Source organism: Microcaecilia unicolor, chromosome 7, assembly GCF_901765095.1.
Source record: "Microcaecilia unicolor chromosome 7, aMicUni1.1, whole genome shotgun sequence".
NCBI classification, from domain to species: domain Eukaryota; kingdom Metazoa; phylum Chordata; class Amphibia; order Gymnophiona; family Siphonopidae; genus Microcaecilia; species Microcaecilia unicolor.
In genome coordinates this window covers 180,036,684-180,061,033 of record NC_044037.1, presented here as the reverse complement: position 1 = coordinate 180,061,033, position 24,350 = coordinate 180,036,684, and the positions used below count along the sequence as shown (strand labels likewise).

At 40.3% G+C, this 24,350-nt stretch overlaps 1 protein-coding gene across 1 annotated transcript in view; it reads right to left on the bottom strand.

Moving 5' to 3' along the window:
• Positions 1-24,350, bottom strand: part of LOC115474270 (caspase-8-like) — a 104,181-nt gene that overhangs the window by 41,914 nt on the left and 37,917 nt on the right. The window contains exon 4 of the mRNA XM_030209666.1: positions 10,045-10,186. Within this exon, the coding sequence (XP_030065526.1) occupies positions 10,045-10,186 (142 nt within the window). The remainder of the gene's footprint in view (positions 1-10,044; positions 10,187-24,350) is intronic.

Sequence of the window (24,350 nt, the reverse complement as noted above, 5' to 3'; positions counted from 1 at the left end):
ATAAGCAGTTTGATAGTAAATCTGACTCCTTTTCTCAGCAGCCCAGGAAGAGCCTTAAGTAAGTTAGAAAACCCAAAAGGGCCCTGGAAAGGATGGTAACCCAGCCCTCTAATCACTCCCAGGACGCTGCAGAATCAGTTCGTGGGGGCGGGCAAGGATGCAGAGTTAGCCCAGTATCCCTGGCTCACTAAACAATACAGCATGGATTTACCTCAGGGTTGGGAGAGGGAGAGGCCAGCATGGGCTAACAAGAACAGGGAGGTGAGAGCTGAGGGAGAGGAGATGGAATGGGCAGAGCAAGCAGAGTTTCCAACTGCCTCAGAGCTACCTGTTCCTAAAGGAGCAGCAGCCATGGAGACTGCTACAGAATAAGTTGTGACAGGAGCTCAGTGCTTAAAACTGCCTGAAGGATTTCTTTTGCTTCACACTGTCCCAACGGGTGGTACTGTGTGTTTGTAATTACTGGTATGAGGGTGGCAGGACAAACTCAGCCACAGAAATGCTGAGTTGGTCAGAAAGTGTGTGAAAAACTATGAACTACCTGAAGATTTACCAGTGAACTTTAACTGGCAGTTTTTGTCTGTGCTTTTCTATTTTATTTTATTTTTTTATCTCTTGTGCTGGACAGAACTATGTTCAGGAAGGAGAAGGTTTAAACTTCCCCTGAATTGCCTGAGTGGCTAAACTGAAAGATTAAGAGAAACTGATTGTTAAAAGAACTTTATTGGAGGGCGGAGGGGTAAAGAGCACGCCTCCCTGTTTCTTTTGGGTGCCATGTGAATGCTACTACTATCAAGCACTGTGAACTACAGAAAGACTCATTTGCATGCGATTTCCTTCTTTTGGGGGGGGGGGGGAGGGGGAAGCCAGTCGGCCAGCTGAGTATGTGCAGATCAGCCAATCGCTAAGCGTGGCTGCTCTGTGCATGCTCAGAGCGGCTTTCATACACGCACAGAAGCTGCGTGTATGAAAGCAGTGTAAAACTTTTCTTTTTCTTGAAAACTTCAGGCCAAGCAGCATACAGCATTGGGATATGAAAACATTTGTGCTGCAAACAGACGAGACAGGATATCACTCCTTCTCCAGTTGCTATCAGAAGTGCCTGCTACCTACCAATCACAGCGAGTTAAGCTGACACCAGAGACGCTAAACGTGCTGTGATTGGCTGCTGGAACGGCTCAAGCAGGAGAACTCCGGGGATGGGGTGGGGGATTTGTAACTGCATGTATGAGAGCCGTGCAAAACTTTTTTTTTTAAACTACGCTTCCTCAGGGCAGCAAACTATTCTATTATGGGTGGCACAGGGGCAGTGGTGCTTAAACAGAAATGCTGTGCTACAGAAACATGGAAGGCACAAAATCACTCTTTACCAAGCATTTTTATCCCTCTGGGCTCAAACACTTCACTGCCTTCCCTGCTCCATCGCATCTCCTCTCTCCCCTAGGGTCCTTCTCCTCCTGCAGAAGTGGCAAAGGTGGCTGTGGAATACGTCCAACATAAAGAGCTGTCAGGACCGACAGCTCCAGACCTCTCGTTAAAATTTCAGCACTGAAGGTAGGGTTTGCTTCTGTGCATCCGTTCAGAAAAACGGTTGTGCATTGCCTTGCATGCACATTTGTATAGTAATTTGCTCATTACAATAGCTTTGCATTCCGTTTTCATTAGCTGCTACTGTGATAGGAAAATAGCTCGGAGAACCCTTTCGTACATGCCGCGTTTTACTCCTTGCTCGCTAAACCGGTTAGAACTAGTTTTAAAACCATGTTGCTGCCTCATTAGGTTTAGTGCATCTGGCCCTATGTCTGCTAAAGAAGGCATACGGAAAGAGAGTTGTCTGCTCCCAGGTCAGTAAGCCAGGTAAACAAAACTGAGATTACCACTGGCTGGATATGAACATTTTCGTGACTTTTCACTTTGTTTTTGTGAGGATAAATATCCTGATAAGCAGGACTGTAGTCCTGGACTGGATTAGGATAAGGAATGACATGTTTTCTTTGTGGGTTTGCTGATGTTGTAATTCAGCAGCATTGTCGAAGCCAGGAAAAGCTTTAATAAGGCTGCATCAGAACAACACGACCAAGGAGCCCGTTACAGTTCTTCCAATAAGCAATATTTCTGTTTTCTGCATATTAAGCAAGTCTATTCATTTTCATCCAAGATGCAATGCGCTTCATACAACGGATTAACTTCTACAGAGACATCATCACTCACTAATACAGGGGAAAAAATTGTACGTCGTAGGCATGCAATTTATAACACACGTTAAGCTCATCAAACACTTCCTCTATCGATGTCCTATAAATATTGAAAAAAGGGCCGATAAAGCTGACCCCTGCGGGACACCCATAGAAAATCTGTATAAAATCGATTTTTGCTGTCCCATTTATAATACAGTATCAGTAACGTAAACACTAAGGGGGTCTTTTACAAAGCAATGCTAACGTTTCTAGCTCACAGTAAAAATCAGCTGGTGATAAACACTGAGATGCCCATTATATTCCTGTAGGTGTCTCAACATTTACTGCCAGCTGATTTTTACCATGAGCTAAAACGCTAATGCAGTTTTGTAAAAGGCCCCCTAAAACAGAACAGTAGAACATTCATATCACAGAAATATAATGCGATGTCAGCAGAATACAAATAATACCCCACAACAGGCAGCATGATACTCAGAATGTCAGCACAACCTGATGAAATATCTTAACAGGCAGCACAGAGATTAAGTGCAGTTGGGCTATATAGACAAACAAGATGGATAAGACAAAGGCTTTGGTATAAATAAAAATGGCTGGCTAGATTGAGGATGAATTGTTACATATGGCTGTATAAGGAATATGAATCAGCTCTCAGTTACAAGGTGAGTGATTGGATAGTTGGTTGCCATAGCCATTAAAGGCTTGAAAGAAGTACCAGGTTTTCACCTGCTTCTGAAGTAGAGGTAGTCCTAAATTAGTGCCAGAGTTTGAGAGCTACTCCCAAAAAGGTGCATTGGCCAGTTATCACACTGTGTGATTCTGTTTGATGAGGGTACAGATAGGGATGCCCCCTGAGATGTCTTTAGAGGTCTCAGAAGTGTGTAGAGGGCTAATATATTCTTTAGGTACTATGGCCCATTTTGCATGAGGACTTTGAAAATCAGAATCTGTTTTATATTTGGCCCTGTAGGGTACTTGTAGCCAGTGTGGTTTCTGCAGGAAGGGTGTGATATGGTCACTCCACTTGCAACCCTCTATCAGTTATTCTACTTCATCCTCAATTAATTGGAGCTCCTGAATTCTATAAAAAGCGCTAAAAATTGGGCATGCAAATTTGGATGTGTACCCAATTTAATTAGCTAATTAGCACTAACTGGCTTAAAGACAAGCAATTATTGGCACTAATTAGAATTGAAATATGCGTAAATTTAGGTGCAGGATTCGTGCCTAAACTTTACATGTAAGTCAAATATAGGAGGCGTGGAAATGGGTGGGTCATGGGCAGATTGGGGGCATTACTTTCAGTTACGCACATAATTCTAGAATGTGGGATCCACGCCTAATTTAGGCATGAGCATTTGCGTCACATTTCCCTTGGTGTAAATGGCCATGTCTAAAGTTAGTCACAGTTCCTAGGCATAAGCGCAGTTTATAGAATAGTGCTGAGCGGGGAAGGGGGGTTCAGGGCCTATTTTTTAGGTGCCACTTATAGAATTCAGTCCTTAATAACTAATACCTCAGAGGGAGCAATCAAAGCATTTACAACAAAAAAGTATTCAGAAAGAAAAAAGAACTACAATAATGGATAGGAAAGAGGAGCAGAGGCAAGAGAGGACTAGGGGTTAGAGAGGAAGCACTTAAGGGTTTTTCAGCTGATGCAAGCATGTACCATCCAGTCTGACCAAGGTCAAGAGCATTACAGTAGTCTAGCCACAACATTATAATGGCATGGCCCACTGTGGTTAGTCTCATTTTCTCAATGTATGGGGAGGGATTTTGTCACTTCTACAGGTGTTAGAAGCAGTTTTTAAAGGTTGCTCAAATTTGCAGGATCTAAGTAAATGATGAGTTCAGCAGTATCCCAAGATTCCAGATCTAGGTGAAGTTTATAGTTCTCAAAAGGTGTTTTGTCATCAATTACCTGTTTGCTTGTGTTAGGAACCCCCAAAATGTAACTAGTTACTGTACTTATGTAAAAGTTTTGTTACTTTTACTTATAAAGAAGTACAGGAAAAATGTGTTACTTTTTCCAATGTAATAATTTTACCAGTTTTTACTACTTTTACCTAGTTACTTCTCATACTTGCAGATAAAAGTAAAAAGTAAAAGTGGCAGAGAGACTTAAATGATGATTCCTCTGTAAACCAAGTGAAACAGCAAAACCTGGAACAACAAACAGTGGATCATCGCATCTTACATTTTGGTGTTCAGGGAACAAAGCCAATGAGAATAATAGAGTTGTCTGTGCTTGTTGAACTGGTTACTAGTCGCCAGCCAAACAGACCAGTGATGAATTCAGTCACTTTGAAGCGGAGATTAATCTGAAGCTGGTTGCAATTCTTGGTAAACAGATATATGGCTCTATCTCAACAGACTTGCTGGACAGCCCATGGAAAATTTTGCATTTGCATGGCAGACCACTGGATTGATAGTCTGCTTGTCTGGCCTTAACACTGAAGAGTTTTCATACATTTGACATTCTTGTATCAGTTCTTGAAGATATTCAAACAGAGTTTGCCATCAAATGAAAAATTGTTAGGACAACAGGCAATGATTTCAATTTTGTGAAAGACTTCTCTGTAATTGGACAGCAGGACAATGATAAATATGAAGATGCAAGTGATGAATTAGCATTACCAGATATTAGTAGCACACTATGAGGTCTTTTTATCAAGCTGCGGTAAAAGGGTGCCTGTGCTGGCGTCAGTGCTTGTTTTTGATACACACTGAGGCCCTCCTTTTACCACTGTGGGTAAAAGGCTGTCTTTAAAAAAAAAAAAAAAAAAATAGCCCTGTACAGCATATGAACCACTTGCTTCATGGCCATTTCCAGAAGTGGCGCGCACTGGGGGTGGGAACTACCGCTGGTCTGCTGCAGTAGCCCAGCGGTAGTTCCGGATTAGCAGGTGGTAAACATGCATTGGGCTTACCGCCGCCTTGTAAAAGACCCCCTCTGTGAATGGTTCAAATCTTACCTATCAGACAGGCAACAATCAATTCTGTTCAGCAATATCACACCATCTTAGGCATTGAACTGCAGGGCACCTTAGGAGCCCATACTGTCACCTATTTTATTTAATATCTATGGTCCAAACACCTGTCATCTTTATAGTTTGCACAGTATAGGGGAATGCATTCGTTTATTTCTATTTCTCTGGTGCTGAACTGCATACAATGTCTGGCTTCATATTTCTATTTTCAATTCATGGTCACTTATTCTGTGCTTGGTGAGGGTCTATCTGTGATCTATGTGTGTGGCCAAGGCTGGGTATTCTGTTAGTATGGATTTTCTATGTAGCAATCTGTAACAATCTGGCTTGTTCAGTTTTCCCAATAGGTGTATTGATTTCTAGGTACCACTGCAACATTTATGGTGCTTCCTTTTCTAAGGCAGGGTCTTTGCTGTGTGAGACATGAGGAAGCCACCGCTGGCCTTGGGACTGGTAGCATGGAATGTTGCTACTATATGGGTTTCTGCCAGGTTCTTGTGACCTGGATTGGCCACTGTTGATACTGGGCTAGATGGCCATTGGTCTGACCCAGTATGGCTATTCTTACGTCTTATGAGATCTGAAAGTTAGTGCTAACATATTAGATTTGTTCTAAGTTCTAAGTGACTTTTTGTTTTAGAATTTTGTATTACTTCACAATATGCCTAATGGTGAGAGGGCTTATGTTGCTGTTACTGGGACTGCACTAGAATCAGAAATGTTTTTGTATGGTATGTTCTATGGGGACATGTTCTAGAACTTCTTTGCGTGCACTGTTGGGAAGGGATCAGGGAGGGGGAGGTACTGAGAAGGCAGAATGTATGTTTGAATTTAACACTGTTTGGGAGAGCAAGTATACATTTGGAGCCTGAGGAGGGGATGTGGCTCAATGGGATTGAAGAGTGCAACATCTTGCACTCTCACCCCTCAATCTGGCCTGCAGGTGCTAAAGCCTACACCACTACAAAACAGAAAAAGCACACAAGGGCCTTCAAGACTGGGGCAATCGGTGAAAATTTAATCAGACCACGACCCATCACAGGCCGTATTTCGGCAGGAGTCCGCCTGCGTCAGGGGTCAAAAACATCCCAAATTCCTTGTTATGTCTTGTTGGAAAATAATAAGGCCCCCTTTTACTAAGGCACGCTCACGTTTTTTGCGCACGCTAAAATTGTAGGCGCGCTAAACATTAGAGACACCAATGCATTCCTATGGGCGTCTCTAACGTTTAGCGTGCCTACAATTTTAGTGCACTCTAAAAACATGAGCGCGCCTTAGTAAAAGGGAGCCTGAGTGAGCCTCACAAAAAAGTCTAGAATCTCTATGTTCTGCATCAGGGGTCAAAAACATCCCAAATTCCTTGTTATGTCTTGTTGGAAAATAATGAGTGAGCCTCAAAAAGTCCAGAATCTCTAAGATCTGCTGCACAATCACAGAAAGTACCACCGCCTTCTTAATTTAGAAAATGCCGCCGGAGAAGAAATTACTGCCAGACAAAAACTCTTGATCCCTCTCTGTTGTTTTGCAAAGCCTACATCATTGCCATTATTACAGTTATTTTGAGGGGCTGGGGCAGGATTTTCTTTTTCAAAAGCTGGCAACCATAACAAGTCTTTTGTGTCATGCCATTGCACCAAGAAGGAGAAAATACAGCGACAACCACTTTGTTTCTGTGCAAGCAACAGAGATGAAGCAGATGTCTACAGATGATCAACACTAGGAGAATGTCTGCACTATGCTATTTGTGGCAGGCCATATAGAGCTGAGTGACTCCCATAGCACATGATGCCAATGATTGTACAAGGGAGTTTTCCTGTGCCACAGTTATGTCAATGAATTTCTTCTGCACAGATGATGTAACTGTACTAACTACTTTTCTGTTCTTCTGAGTTGCATTATTGCTATAACTGCATAGGTCGGTAGTTCCCAAACCTGGTCCTGGATACTCCCCAGCCTGTCAGGTTTTCAGGATATCCACAATGAATATTCATGAGAGAAATTTGCATGCACTGCCTCCACCTCATGCAAATCTATCTCATTAATATTAATTGTGGATAGCCTGAAAACCTGACAGGCTGGGGTGCCTCCAGGACCAGGTTCGGGAACCAGTGGTGGCACGCAGAGAATGCCTTTTCCAGGGTTGGTGCAAGAATTTTAGGCAGTGTGGGTGAACCTTCAGCCTTGTGCCCTCCCTGAATTACCTTTCAGGCTTCTAGGCTCCCCAACACATTTTAATAAACTCAGCACTCATGATTACCCCAATACCATCTCTCCCAGAATTATCCTGAAAAACACATAATTGGACATCAAGGGGGTAATTCTCTACGGGTTACCCGACAATTACACATGTAAACTGTTGCTATATAATACTAGCATAAATTCACAGTAATGCGCCTAACTTTAGGTACAAGCACTTATGCAAGCTCAATGGATGGTGTAAATGCTTGTACCTAACTGCTGTCATTCAGGTGCATAACTGATAATATTCTATAACTTGAGAGCGTAAGTGCTAAGAACACCCTTGCCATGCCCATTCCACATCCACACCCCTCTAGCAATAATGCATTAAAGAAATTAGGCGCTACACAGCAGGGCCGCCGAGAGACTGAGCCGGGCACGGGGCAAGGCCGCTGCCCTCCCCATCCCTACCACTTTTGCCTCCCTCTCCTGCTCCCAGCGCCTCACCTCTGTGTAAAAGCGGCAGATTGCTTCCCTTCGGGCCCTCCCTCACTGTGCCCCACCAATTTGAATGCAGGGGGCCCGGTCACGGTGGCGGACAGAGAGGGGCTATCGACGGAGCCGAGGCAGGCAGGTGAGACTGGGGACTGCACTGCCGGTGGCCTGGAAGCAGGAGAAGGAGAGAGACCCCGGCACCGGGCCCCCCCTTGGAGGCCCGGGGAGTTTTGTCCCCCCTGACCCCCCCCCACTCAGCGACCCTGCTACACAGCAAATGTAGAATTCTGCACTAGTTCTGCAGTACACATAAGTTCCCCCAAGAGCAAACTCTTCAGACTCATGCAGGCAAGCCAGTGAAGAAGTATTTCTTTAGAATACCACTGAATAAGAATATGTAACTACCTAGCCTTTATCCATATGTTTATTACTCTGGTTTTATTTTCACAGTGATTATAGTTGTGGTAGCAATTTTTGTGCTAGTAGGGTGTTGCATAATCCCTTGTGCTAGAGGCTTAGTAGAACGCTTAATTGAAACCGCAATCACGAAAAAGACAACAGCAGGACAATATGTCCTGTACGAAAATCTCCTTCCCAACACCACAGGAGATGACACATTGGACTATCTCCCTCTGAGAAGGACCAATCGCTATGCAACTGCTAGAGACACTAGAGAGATGTCTGCAACTGTATAATCAGGTAATAGCACACACAGGGATACAATATAATCATATAAAGCTTTATAAGATAAGATATGATCAGTATATAACCAAAGAATTAATGATAAAATAGGTAAGAATAAGATAGAATCTGCATATTAAAGGGTAGAAGCATAGTAACTATAAGATTTTGTATAACCATAGATATAGATAAGTAGGAAGGATAGAAATAATTGAAGTGGTGCCAGGATGGTAATCTGAAACCAAATAATTCAGACTGTACCGGTTTGCATTGAGATACAGAAAATTTGATGGCCTTGTAGGATACCTTCTGGAATGGATGGTACCATGGTACATTAACCCTGGTGTCACCCTATGGGATAGGGTGAAGAGGGGAATGTTAATATATGGCCTGGCTTTAGATCTACCACTGGAATTGTGATGGACAAAGCCACAGAGCCAAAAACATCTGAAAAAGTACTGATTAGGCCAAACAAGTAACAAATGAATTAATATTTGAGAATCTGCAGAAAGCAGGTCTGAACAATGAGTCTTAACACAAACAGGTACAATATTTAAATAAAATGTAGCACCTGTAATGAAAGAATGATGGATAAAATGGGAAAAACAGTGGCTCTCAAAATGGGGTTTATTTTTTATATTAATGTATAAAATGATACAGAGATCAGAAGATGTGATGAGAGGTGTTGCAAAAACATTATGTGAAACTGGTATCTCAACAGAAAATTATGTTAGTAACCGCAAAAACAGTTTGTTCTAAAAACATGTTGACATAACCGGAAAATGTGGCAACCTGTTGAAATAGATGGAACGGAAGGAGCTGGGTACAAATGCACAGATGGCAGGATGCGAAAGTATAACCGCAGAAATTGAGAAATAACTGACAAAATTGTACCCCTCCATAGACTTCTATGGAGAGGTAAGTGTATAAAAGAAGAGAGATTCTGGCTTAATTGGAGAAGTCGTCCTCAGCACTTCTCAGACGGCGGAGCGCTGTGCTATTGAACCCAGAATCTGTCCGATGTCTGTACTGAATTGAAACATTGGTAAGAATAAATATCTTTCTATCTGAAATCTATTTCTGTCTTTATTTTCAAGTATTCCTTATTTTACTAACTAAACAAAACTAAACACACACCAGACACTCATTTGGTGCATAAAATACTGATAGATTCTAACAGACTATATGTGGGAACATAAATGGCCCAGAATATACTTAGATCCAGGAAGACAGAAAGCAGTAGTTATGGGAATTAGTTTCGAATTGCGGCTGTTGATGCCTGCCCAGACCAGACCCCCATGGGACTGGGTGACGATGGAAGTAAGAAAAACAATTCAGAATCTTCTGGATGAACTTAGTACGTTCAATCCTCCATATGGAATAGCCCAAGGAGGACGAAAACGAGGTCAAACAAAACAACAGGAATTCCTCATTACACTAGCTCTTCATGCCGCCTGCTCATCTATCTTAGATCCTCTGTAACAACTTTTGCCTTAAAATATTACCTTTAATACTTTCTTCATAGTCAACTATTTTCTGTACCAGGTCACGGCGTCCAATACGTTTTAGGTTAGTCTTCAATCTGTCATAGCTGCCTTCATGCAATATTGTCATTTTTTCCATTTCCGAAAGAATATCTAACATTGTCTGGTAGTAAAATGAAAAAAAGAAAAAAAGACAGAGGAGGGTAAAATCATTCTGGAGCATATAACATTGAAATAACAAATCCAGCAATATTACATCAAACTGCTATCAAGAGACTGTCGTCAGCTGTGCCTTGCTTGGTAAGCCACAAAGGAGAAATCCCCCCTTTCCAGTAAAGAAAATTACCTTGATCCTAGGCTGCAACATCAAACTGCTTGACCATGTTCTTAAGTTATTTATGTAAAACTTGTCTCAGATAGGGTTCCAACCCTAGTGACCAAGGCAGGACAAGAACCCACCTGCCAGGTTAAACATAAATAACTTCATAATGAATCCATTCTAGAACATCGGGGAGGTTCTCACTTCTAATTAAATTCTGTAAATCAAAAACTACAGCTATCCAAAAACTCATGTGTTTGTACATCAAAATAACTAGCCACCAATCTTTATAGAAAAAAAAACACTAAATGTGGAAATCAATTATCTCTACCTCTTTGTATTCAGAGACTTTTTAATGTTAAAAATGTATTAAATTGAGAAGGTGGGATTTTGAGAAGGTGGGATTCCAAGATGGCCGCACGCTAACACGACTAGCTGCTGCACTATCGATTACTGCTTACCGCATTGATGCCAAAGTGGCGGGGAAAGATGTCTGCTCGAGTTCCCCAGACTTCTCCCCGGATTCCTGGGCCAATGGAGCGGTTCCTTGTGCAGTGGGGGGATGGTGTTGAAGCCGGGACCATTGCGAGGCAGGACGCTGGCGGGAATGAGGAACTATCAGCATCTCTAGCATCTGAAACATCTTTGAGTCCCGAGCAGAGGATTCCACCCCTGCAGCCGATGGCAGTGAGTTCCCCACTTCCTGGTTCGTCAGCGTCCGCCCAGAGAGGTGAGGTAGCGACAGCAAAGGGGACTCAGATACAATCTTTAGCAGTGGGAGAAGAGAGGTTATTACCTCCAGTAGTGACTCACCAGCCTATAGAATTGGCGGGGGATTTACAAGCAGTTGGGGAGAGGAGAGCTGATGTAGAATTGATATTTCCTGCTGAACTTACTATCAAGCCTAAGGAGGTGACACTGGATTCATTGTGGGATCTTACGTCTCGATTGGGACAAATGTTTCTAACTGCTACAACTAAGCATTCTGTATTAATAAATGAGTTGGATCAAAAGTTTGAAAAACAAAAAAGTGAGGCTGAAAAAATGACTTCTAGAGTGGATACAACTGAACAATTTGTAAAGAAATTGGAGAATATTCAATTCTCCCTTATAAAAGATGTATCCAGTCTAAGACTTAACTCTGAAAACTTTGAAAACTATACCAGGAATCAAAATCTACGTTTTATTAATTTTCCCTATATAGCTATGATAAAACCTGGAGATATGCTGAAGAGATATTTAATGGAGAATTTATGTATACCTGAGAACAATTTACCACCATTTTCAAAGGTCTTTTATCTTCCTCAAAAAATTCCAGAAAAAAATGTACAACAGACTTTGGATATCTCAGCCTTTCTTGAGACTTCGGATTCTCACCAGGCCACACCAGCAACTTTGGTTGCGACTGTGGCCTTAATTCCTGATAAGCAAAGGCTTTTTCAGATGTTTTTTAAGCATCGAGAGAAACCATTTCTTGGTTTGAAGATTTCTTTGTTTCCAGACTTCTCAAGAGAGACACAAAAGAAAAGGAAACAATTTCTCATAATGAAATCAGCTGTTGTTCAAGCAAGGGGATCCTTTTTTTTTAGGTACCCCTGCAAGTGTATTGTTAGACTTGATAACGTTAAATATTCCTTTACTGATCCACCTCAGCTATCCAAACTAATTGCTTCTAAGTCAACAACTGGATCAACATAATATATTTCACTAGAATCCTTCGCGAATAGCAATTTTCCTTTGATTTTTGCCTTAAATAGATTCCTCTAGTTTAAGTTTTGGAATCCCAATGTGGACTTGAGTTAATTTCCTATTTTGATGATGGAATCATGATTTTTTTTCCTTTTTTTCTTTTATGATATTGTATATCACTTTCTTTCAAGATTGTATACTTGAAAAATTATTGTAAAATTATAAAATAAAAATGTATTAAATTAAGTTTAATGAAGGTCAGGTTAAATGTACCACTCTCTCTTGCATACCCTTCTAAGAAAGTGACTAGGCTTACAGGTTGCACAGAACTATTCTATAGCAATTCATTTCTTATAAATTAAATTAAAGGATGACAGCTAATGATTTACAAGGATGCTATCTCCCCTTTGTGTTTCACTAGTAAATGAAAGAGAATTTTTTAACTGTGTTCATTATTTCATATTTTACAATTATAGGGTGTCAAGCAATTAAAAAACCCAATTAAAAATTATCAAACCGTATGCTAATTTGAACTTATTTTATTTCAATATACATGTGATAGATTTTTGACATGTTAACTTATATTCTGCACTGACTCAAATATTATGTTCTCTATTTATATACGGTTTGATAATTATTTTTAATTGGGTTTTAGTATATATGTGTTTTAATGTCATGATTAAAAGATTGTTTATACATATTTTTTCAAAAACATTTTAAAAATATTTTTATATGGTTTGTTCATGTTAATATGTTTTAAGGATGAATTGACTATGTTAGAATTTCTATTTATATGTAATTATTTCATCCCAATATACATGTTATTGATTTTCTTTATATACATGTTAATATATTTGCTACATTGATTTGATATTTGTTTTTAAATATGACTTATGTATGTCGATATATGAATTTGTTTCATTACTATATACATGTTACTGTTTTTAATATGCTGATTTCATGTTTGTGTTTTGAATTTAGAGTTTTACCCCTGATGCAGCTGAGGGCGAAACGTGGCCACGTCGGGTATTGTTCTTAATAAAGATTTTTTTCTTTATTTTGGTTTTGTTTTATATAGTCTATCAGCAGGTGCAGTTTAACATGAAATTCACAATTTTGTTAACAGCATAACAATAGTAAAATAACCAAGTATAAATATAAATACTGTTGAAGGTGGAGGTGCACACATATGAAGGCCTAGTATATGTGGGTCCAGTATTGGTAATGTATAATATTAAGAAAACCATAATCTACAGACAGTGAAGTGTAGAGACATTATTTTCTTTCTGTGGCTTACAACAAAGTTCATCTCAGCAGCCAGCTCAAGGTCAAGCACCCCTTCCATCCCCTCCCTCTTCCTTGTCAGGTATTTGGAAGGCAATGATTCATGCAATTCACTGTTTTCTACAATGAAGAAGCCAATTTGCTGATAACCAGGAGGGTTGCAGGAGGTTTTCCATCTGCATGAGAACTAATTGCTCTGTGAAGAGATGAAGGGGATGGACAGGGGAGGAGGTAATGATAGGCATTCCTGGCCCAAGGCAAGGGAAGAAAAATATATGTTAAGATTAACACACTGTAAGAATAGGACCCTGACCTTTTGAAGTCAGACAAGAAGTCTCTACTGAGAATGTTTAATTAAAAGCAGGAAACAAAGATATCTCTTTGATGGAAATGTATTCATTTGATGTACCTCTTGCAATTATGCCAAAAGATTACTTATGCCAAATGATGTATTCCTGAAACAATTTTCTTTGTGCTCTGGGCTGAGAAAAGGTACTATATAAGGACTCAGATAATATGGGCAGGTTAGACACTGACAGTCCTAAGTCTCTGGGCAGCCAGGAACTTAGTAGGTGTTCCACCTGCTGTTTTACCCTTTCCTTATGTACCCAATTTCCCCCTGCTTATTCTTGCTAAGAAACTAATCTCTGCTTTGCTGCTAATTTTGTAAGAATAAACATTTGCTAACGTGATAAGATTATTTTATTTGTAGTTGTCTTTTGTGGTTGGCCAGGCAGGTGTCCAAGAAAATACGGCTGAGGGAAGATGTTTGGGTAAGAACTGTGTCCCCGGTTCTGTGGCCCAGTTCCGACAGGCTCGAACAATACAATACATGAGGTAAACTTGAAAAACAGTAAATTGAAACCTAATAGAACTACCATGAAACAGTATTAAAAAATATACACATTTAACAGCACTGGAATTCAAACACCAGAGATATAATACAATGTTAAAATAATACTAATGATACACCTATTAAGCATGCATTAGAACATTCAACTAACAGATATGAGGCTAAAGATTTTCTACAATACAGCTTACCGTATAGCTGAGGGACCAAGTGCAGATATATGATGGGAACAAGATGTGTGGCACAGTCAGTTGGGATTAGATGATAAATATTGCAAACAAGAAAGTGATATAAAAGGAAATTGCAATCTAAAAGTAGTAGTGCAAGTGGTTATAAATGTATAGGTAAAATGATAAACTGCAGAGAAAGTAACTAAACATAGAAAAGAAAGCGATAAGATGAAGAATTAAGGAACAAGATGTGTGAAAAATAAGGGATATGCAGAAAGGGAACTATAAGAAGCACCAATAAAAGAGTGTGCTAAAGTGTGAAAGATGTGAAACAATGTAGAAAATGGAGCATAATAAAATACCTCTGAGTATGTGATCATGGTATCTTGGAAAAAATACCTCATCAGGGTCAAAATGAATATGAATGAATATCATAGGTAGAAATAGAAGAAAAGAGCAAATCAAGCATGCTGAGTAATAAATTGTGCAGAAAAGAAAGCTCTATATTATACGTTTACATAAAGAGTTTATACATTGAATGAAAACAATGACTGCATATGGGTGACTGTTTTATCAAGTATGTGTGATGTGAAATGCTGTAAGAGTTGGCTATCTGAATTGCCTTGATGCATATATGCTGGTCTTTTTACATCTTGCAAAAGATGTAAAAAGACTGGAAGCGGTGCAAAAAAAAGCTACAAAAATGGTATCAGATTTCTGTTGCAAACCGTACGAGGAGAGATTTGCTGACCTGAACATGTATACCTTGGAGGAAAGGAGAAACAGGGGATATATGATATAGACGTTCAAATATTTGAAAGGTATTAATCCGCAAACGAACCTTTTCCGGAGACGGGAAGGCGGTAGAACTAGAGGACATGAATTGCAGTTGAAGGGGGGCAGACTCAGGACTAATGTCAGGAAGTATTTTTTCACGGAGAGGGTGGTGGATATGTGGAATGCCCTCCCGCGGGAGGTGGTGGAGATGAAAATGGTAATGGAATTCAAACATGCGTGGGATAAACACAGAGAAATCCTGTTTAGAAGGAATGGTTCCGTGGAATCTTAGCGGAGATTGGGTGGCGACACCGGTACTTGGGAAACAAAATGGGAGCTGGACAAACTTCTATGGTCTATGTCCTGATCATGACTGAATAGATAGGGATGGGCTGGAGTGTAAATTTTAAGGGGCTTCGATGTTAGCTTCAGAACTTAGTACAAGAACAGTACTGGGCAGACTTCTACGGTCTGTGCCCTGAGAAAGGCAAGGAAAATCAAACTCGGGTATACATATAAAGTATTACCCTGTTTCCCCGAAAGTAAGACATCCCCCGAAAATAAGACCTAGTAGAGGTTTTCCTGAATTGGTAGATATAAGGCCTCCCCCGAAAGTAAGACCTAGCAAATTTTTGTTTGAAAGCAGGGCTGCCGAGAGCCGGACAAGGCCGCCCCCGGGCCGGCCCCCCCCCACCCAAGGTCACCGGGCCCCCCTCCGTCGCTCCTGGAACTAACCTTAAACGCCTCCTTTCACCTTCGCAGCAAGCAGCAGCAGGGCAGACCTCTCCTTCCTTTCGTGCCCCGCCCTCGCGGACGTTACGTCAGGCGAGGGTGGGACACAGAAGGAAGGAGTGGCCTGCCCTGCTGCTGCTTGCTGCGAAGGTGAAAGGAGGCGTTTAAGGTTAGTTCCGGGAGCGATGGAGGGCGGGCGGGCCAACCCTGATCCAACCCCGATGTTTCCCCGAAAAATAAGACAGCCCCTGAAAATAAAACCTAGCGCATTTTGGGGGGCAAAAATTAATATAAGACAGTGTCTTATTTTCGGGGAAACACGGTACATACCATGTAAAATAAGTTTATCTTGTTGGGTAGACTGGATGGACCGTACAAGTCTTTATCTGTCGTCATTTACTATGTTACTATGGTGATGGTGGAAAGGAAGTATTATAAAAGTTAGAAATGAAAGTTGGTGGGATGTATACTGATCGCGCCAATCTTAAAAATGCCAACTAATTGTGAAAGTGTTTTGTCAATATGTTGGCGAAAAGGATTGCCGGTAAAGCTCGGTTCTGAAGGAAACTGTACAAAAAACTTTTCAGCAATTATATTTATGTGCAGTAGCGATATATTGAAAATGGATTATAAAAATACTCTTCTAAAAAATGTTAAGTATAGCTGTGCCACTAATTGAAAGGACTAAGTACAGCTATACCGCCGGACAGAAAGATATAAATGTGGATCATAAAAGATACAACTGACGGGGCTTGATGTGCTAATGTAACTACTCAAGGTATATGAAAAAATGGAACATCTGAAAACTAAGACGACAAAAACAAAACAAAAAAACTAGTGAGTGAAAAAACTGGGTGTAAAGCAAAACCAAAGTGTAAGCAGTGCTCTTTTAAACAGCCAAAGTATGGCTGTACTGCTGAAATACTTTTGTCAATATCTAAAAATAACGAAAGATAAAAATAACTAGTGCGGCATGATATTCAGATGTGAAAGCCAAAAATTATATGCAAAAATTCTAAGTATAACTGTGCCGCCTACAAGAAGGACTCTAAGTACAGCTACACTGCCAGGCAGAATGTTATATGGATCATAAAAGATACGACTGATGGGGCATAATATGCTGTCGTAATTGTACCAGGTATATACAGTGGGGGAAATAAGTATTTGATCCCTTGCTGATTTTGTAAGTGTGCCCACTGACAAAGACATGAGCAGCCCATACTTGAAGGGTAGGTTATTGGTAACAGTGAGAGATAGCACATCACAAATTAAATCCGGAAAATCACATTGTGGAAAGTATATGAATTTATTTGCATTCTGCAGAGGGAAATAAGTATTTGATCCCCCACCAACCAGTAAGAGATCTGGCCCCTACAGACCAGGTAGATGCTCCAAATCAACTCGTTACCTGCATGACAGACAGCTGTCGGCAATGGTCACCTGTATGAAAGACACCTGTCCACAGACTCAGTGAATCAGTCAGACTCTAACCTCTACAAAATGGCCAAGAGCAAGGAGCTGTCTAAGGATGTCAGGGACAAGATCATACACCTGCACAAGGCTGGAATGGGCTACAAAACCATCAGTAAGACGCTGGGCGAGAAGGAGACAACTGTTGGTGCCATAGTAAGAAAATGGAAGAAGTACAAAATGACTGTCAATCGACAAAGATCTGGGGCTCCACGCAAAATCTCACCTCGTGGGGTATCCTTGATCATGAGGAAGGTTAGAAATCAGCCTACAACTACAAGGGGGGAACTTGTCAATGATCTCAAGGCAGCTGGGACCACTGTCACCACGAAAACCATTGGTAACACATTACGACATAACGGATTGCAATCCTGCAGTACCCGCAAGGTCCCCCTGCTCCGGAAGGCACATGTGACGGCCCGTCTGAAGTTTGCCAGTGAACACCTGGATGATGCCGAGAGTGATTGGGAGAAGGTGCTGTGGTCAGATGAGACAAAAATTGAGCTCTTTGGCATGAACTCAACTCGCCGTGTTTGGAGGAAGAGAAATGCTGCCTATGACCCAAAGAACACCGTCCCCACTGTCAAGCATGGAGGTGGAAATGTTATGTTTTGGGGGTGTTTCTCTGCTAAGGGCACAGGACTACTTCACCGCATCAATGGGAGAATGGATGGGGCCATGTACCGTACAATTCTGAGTGACAACCTCCTTCCCTCCGCCAGGGCCTTAAAAATGGGTCGTGGCTGGGTCTTCCAGCACGACAATGACCCAAAACATACAGCCAAGGCAACAAAGGAGTGGCTCAGGAAGAAGCACATTAGGGTCATGGAGTGGCCTAGCCAGTCACCAGACCTTAATCCCATTGAAAACTTATGGAGGGAGCTGAAGCTGCGAGTTGCCAAGCGACAGCCCAGAACTCTTAATGATTTAGAGATGATCTGCAAAGAGGAGTGGACCAAAATTCCTCCTGACATGTGTGCAAACCTCATCATCAACTACAGAAGACGTCTGACCGCTGTGCTTGCCAACAAGGGTTTTGCCACCAAGTATTAGGTCTTGTTTGCCAGAGGGATTAAATACTTATTTCCCTCTGCAGAATGCAAATAAATTCATATACTTTCCACAATGTGATTTTCCGGATTTAATTTGTGATGTGCTATCTCTCACTGTTACCAATAACCTACCCTTCAATTATGGGCTGCTCATGTCTTTGTCAGTGGGCACACTTACAAAATCAGCAAGGGATCAAATACTTATTTCCCCCACTGTATATAAAAGTTACATCTAGAATATACTATGAAAGATGTGAAGATAAAGCTTTAAAAAGTGATGAAATGAAGGATACTTGGTGTTAAACAAAAACCAAAGTCTGAGCAGTGCTCTTGCAAACAACTAAACACTGTCAAACTGTGATCTCCCAAATAAATAAACACTGTCAAACATAAATAGAACCAAATGAATCTCAAATTCATTTCAACCTTCAGCTGATTGATTAGCTACTTTTTTTTCAAAATAAATACAATTAAAAATTCATTTCTTAGGCAGCAAAATAATAATATTAATGACTGTTGGAACGTCAAATAAGAAGGGATGATGAAATTATAGCTGATCAAAACTGGAAAGAATTCACTACAGTCACTCCTTTAATTATAAGTAAAGTAATAAAAAGATTTGCAAATAAAAGATGTCCATTGGACATCTGTCCATCTTTCTATTTAATATCTTTGCCAATGTCACTCTTGCATTGGCTTACTACTCTTGTTAATAACAAAGACACAAAGAAATTATATCAACTTGTGAACAAACTCCTAGATACCAATCTGGTCACTGCAACAAACAAAGACATCCCATCAGCAGACAAACTTGCTAATATTTCAATGAAAAAATTGTAAACCTACGCAACACGCTACCCCAAAACAACACTGACATTGAAAACATCTTAAACGAACTGGACCCAACCACTGGAGAACACCCGGTTGACCGCACTTGGCTAAACTTCGCCCTCCTGACCGTCGATACAGTAGCACGGGCGCTCAGGAGGTTCGCCAACACCCACTGCAAACTAGATACCTGCCCCAACTACCTACTGAAATCCACCCCCGACCACTTCATAGCAGATCTCCCATCCCACCTAAACTACATGCTTCAGTAAGGTCTCTTCCCAAAGGAAAAGGGCAATATTCTATTCACCGCAACACCAAAAGACACCACGAAAAAAGCAAATGAAATCACCAATTATCGACCAGTAGCATCCATGCCCTTGTCAGTCAAACTGATGGAAAGCATGGTAGCTAAACAACTAACAGACTACATAAACAAATTCTCTATACTACATGAATCACAGTCTGGTTTTCGCCCGCTACACAGTACAGAAACAGTATTACTCACTCTCCTAGCCAAATTCAAGCAGAAAATAGCAATAGGTCACAACATCCTCCTCCTCCAGTTCGACATGTCCAGTGCATTTAACATGGTAAACCATAATATATTAATAAGACTACTCGACAAATTTGGGATTGCTGGCAACATACTTAGCTGGATAACCACAAGAACATATCAAGTAAAATCAAAATCAAACATATCATCACCGTGGAAAGCAGACTGCGGAGTACCACAAGGGTCACTATTATCGCCGATCCTATTCAATCCAATGATGATTCCACTAGCCAAGACCTTAGCCAACCAAGGCCTTAACCCTTTCATCTATGCAGACAATGTCACTATATAAATCCGTTACAAATCTACAATGACAGAAATCACCAACGAAGTCAAGACCAGCTTGAACACCATGGACTCCTGGGCAAATGCATTTCAACTAAAACTCAACAAAGAAAAAACACACTGTCTCATCCTTTCTTCCCAATTCATCAAGGACAATCCATAACTATCAACACCCCAGACCACACCCTCCCTGTCTCAGACAGCCTGAAAATCCTCGGAGTTACATTGGACCGCAACTTAACACTAGAGAGCCAAGTAAAATCCACAACAAAGAAAATGTTCTACTCAATGTGGAAACTCAAACGTGTGAAACAATTCTTCCCGAGGGAAACATTTCACAACTTGATATAATCAATGGTACTAAGCCATGTGGACTACTGCAATGGAATTTATGCAGGATGCAAAGAACAAGCCTTAAAGAAACTCTAGACCACTCAAAATACGGCAGCAAGACTCATCCTCGGAAAAACACGATTTGTAAGCACAAAACCCCTACGCGAAAAACTACACTGGCTCCCCATCAAAGAACGCATTGCCTTCAAAATCTGCACTATGGTTCACAAAATTATCTACGGTGAAGCACAGGGATACATGACAGACTTGATCGACCTACCAACCAACCAGAAACACATCCGAATCAACATGAACGTACCTAAACCCCTACTACCCAAGCTGCAAAGGACTCAAATACAAATCAACCTATGCATCCAGCTTTTCCTACATCAGCACACAACTGTGGAATGCACTACCAAAAGCCTTGAAAACCACGAATGACCACTTACACTTCAGAAAAACACTTAAAACCCACCTGTTTAAAAAGGCATACCCTACCGATCAAACATAAATGCTTGATCTTTGTGAAACAACAACACTAAAGTTCATCATAGTCTTTACACAATTTCTCCCGTTGTAGGATCACTTTATGTGATCCTACCACATGAACCTTACCCTACCACAACAACACCTTGTATTTGTTTACCACGGAGGCTGCACACACCTCTCCAGCACAATGTAAGCCACATTGAGCCTATAAATAGGTGGGAAATTGTGGGATACAAATTTTGCTAACAGGTTACCACAGGAGCTTTATCGTTACAACGTGGCTGTACTTTTGGAAAGACACGCTCGCTTTTGAACAGTCTCTTCGTCGATTGAGGCAGTGGATTTATACATTTTGCATACTCCGTAACTAAACCCTGACCCCTGAGGCAGGCATTGTTTAACGCCGAAACACGGCCCGTGTCGGGTTACTTGTCAATAAAGGACTTCCGTTGTCTCAGTATTGAAAGCCCAGTGTTGCCTTTTTTGTCTGTATACTTTTTGTGTATGCTGTATCACCCACTCTGTCTGTTCTATACAAATGTAACAAATAAATAAATATCTTATTAGAGGGAGTTTACCCTAGGGAAATAGCATCTATCATTCTTTACTCCTTTACCAAAAAATATAGATGGAGATCTTACACAAGATGAAAATTATAGAACAGTTGCCAGCATTCCATGGCATGCAAAAGTTATAGAGTTAGTTTAAATTCTCAGTTTTATCCTTATTTGGAAGAATCTGGTTATTTGCATTCTTCCCAACATGGTTTTCGAGCTAATAATGGAAATAATGCTTGTAGTCTTAACAACAGAGATTTAAAAAATGTTGTCGACAGGTACAGAGGTCGTATTGTTGCAGTTTGACATATCGGCAGCTTTCAATGCCATAAATTATGAGTTACTTATCACTAGATTGAGCGAGATGAGAATAGGAGGGACAGTATTAAAATAGTTTTCTTCCTTTTTAAGTTCCAAACAGTATACTGTTATAAAAATGTAAGATGTCTTCAGGATGGAAATCACATAGTGATGATTCCTTATCACCTCAGTTCTTTAATCTCTACATGAGTCATCTGGGAGGATATTTGCAATCTAAAGATATTTTTTCATTACCTTACGCGGACGATATTTTCATTCTTTGCCCAGTACAAAAATCTTTGTCGATAAAATATTACATAACATTGTTTGGTTTGGTGACTACCAAAAAATCAGCTCTGAAAGAATAACTTTTTCCTCAGGAACCTTTCTAAAGATTGAATCTAGTACTAAAGAATTAGGAATATTGTTAGATGCTAACCTAACCTATAAAAATCAGATCAACGCTTTAGTAAGAAACTGTTTCTTTCATTTGCATTAATTACGTGTCATAAGATCATCATTGAGTTCATCTAGTTTTAGAACACTTGCTCAGGTGATCTTGATCCCTCTCCTTGATTATTGTAATTCACTATACCATAATATTGGTAAACAGCAGCTGAACCATTTAGAACTATTGCAAAATTCGGCTGCTCACTTAATATACAGTTTGGGAAAATATAGTGAAGCTAGCCCTTTATTGCAGGAATTACACTGGTAAAGAATGGAGGCACATATTAAATTCAAAATCACATGTTTAGTGCACAAAAGTGTTTATGGGGAAATCTTGACAGTGGTGTGTCAACTGTTACCACCTCTGGGTACTACAGGATAGTTAAGGAGTTCCAAAAACCCTACATTAGATATGCCAATAGTAAAGAACTTGAAGCTGAAATTAACAAGGGAATGGTCCTTCTCTTTCCAAAGTCTTAAGATCTGGAATTCAATCCCAGTTTCTCTACAAACTATATCAAATTATATCTCTTTTCATAAAGCTTTAAAAACACATTTATTCTGATTTAAACCTTTTGTTGCTTTTTGATACTGTAATTCATGTCCAAATATGATATCTTCTTGACTGTAAACTGCTTTGAAGTTATAGTTATAAGCGGTATAGAAGTATCTATATAGAACAGAATAGAATAAAGTATGGCTGTGCCGCCAGAAATACTTGTGTGGTGATTGTAAAAAAAAAATTTTAATTAGTTAGTCTGGCATGATATGCAGACATGAGAATTAAAAATTATACGAAAGAAGAATGGCAAAAAATAAACATACTGAGAGCGGGAAATTAAAAAAGGAGACTAGGGAAACAAGTGGCGGAATTGTATGAGAAAGATGATAGTACAAATTAGGGTAATAAATGTTGTTTAAATAGTCCTATAAAGAAAAAATTGCAAAATAAGGTGAACTAAAGACAATATTGGGAGTAAAAAAGAAATACTAATTACCCTGAAAGCATAAAAATGCGCATAACGATCACAGCAGTTTGGAGAGTCTGTGAGACAGACTGAAAAAAGGCACCAAGGAATGGAGAGATTTAAAAAATACTGGTTGTTACGTCAGCAAATGAATAAAGAATAGATGCTAATAATCTGTAAGTAATATGTGTATGAGCTAGCAGACAAATGAGTTAGCAGTGAGAAACAATTAATTAAAGCATATAGTGTGACGTAAAAAAAAGAGTAAGGGGTCCTTTTACTAAATGTATAGGTATCTACGCGTGTCAATTTTGAACTACTGCCTGGCTACCGTGTGGCCCGGGCAGTAGTTCCATTTTTTACGTGCATATACTACGTGCGCCAGAAAATATATTTTATTTTCCAGCGCGCGGCAGTAATCGGTATTTTACACGTGTTGACGATTATCGCCCGGTTAACGTGTGAGACCTTACCGCTAAGTGAATGGGTGGCGGTAAGGTCTCAGACCCAAAATGGACAAGCGCCAATTTTCATTTTGCCACATGTCCATTTTCGGCCAAATAAAAAAAGGCATTTTTTACAGGTGCGATGAAAAATGGATCTGCTCACATCCAAAACACGTGCCTACACTAGTGCAGGCCATTTTTCAGCGCACCTTAGTAAAGGGACCCCTAAAAGAATAAAGTTAATCCCCTTCAAATGAGTAAACTAAGACTTTACAAAAAGAGACTAAATAAGAAGGATGTGGTGGATAAGGAAATATATATGAAAGGAACTCAGCGTAAGAGTGAGCTGTGCTTGGTGTGTGGAGTATAAAGGTATAATAACAAGGTGAATAATACAGAATGGTGCGGAAACTGTGTCAGTCTATATAATGATAATGGCATGATACACATTAGAATTTGCATTGCTGAACATTCCATCTTTAAAATTAAAAAAACTAACCCCCAGATTCAATATAGTGTTGTTAGATTTAGGCGCCAAAATCGGCACGTATTCTATAACACCATGCATAACTTAATTGGCTTAACAAGCTGAGCACTGATAATAGCACTTAACAAGCAATAATGAGTACTAATTGGCACCGATTAGAATTTAGGCGAACTCGCTAAGCGTATTCTGTAATGATGTGCGCTGAACTTTAACACATGGAGGCAAAAAGGGGCATGGTTATGGGCAGGGAAATGGGCGTTTCATGGGCGTTCCAAAATTTAGGCG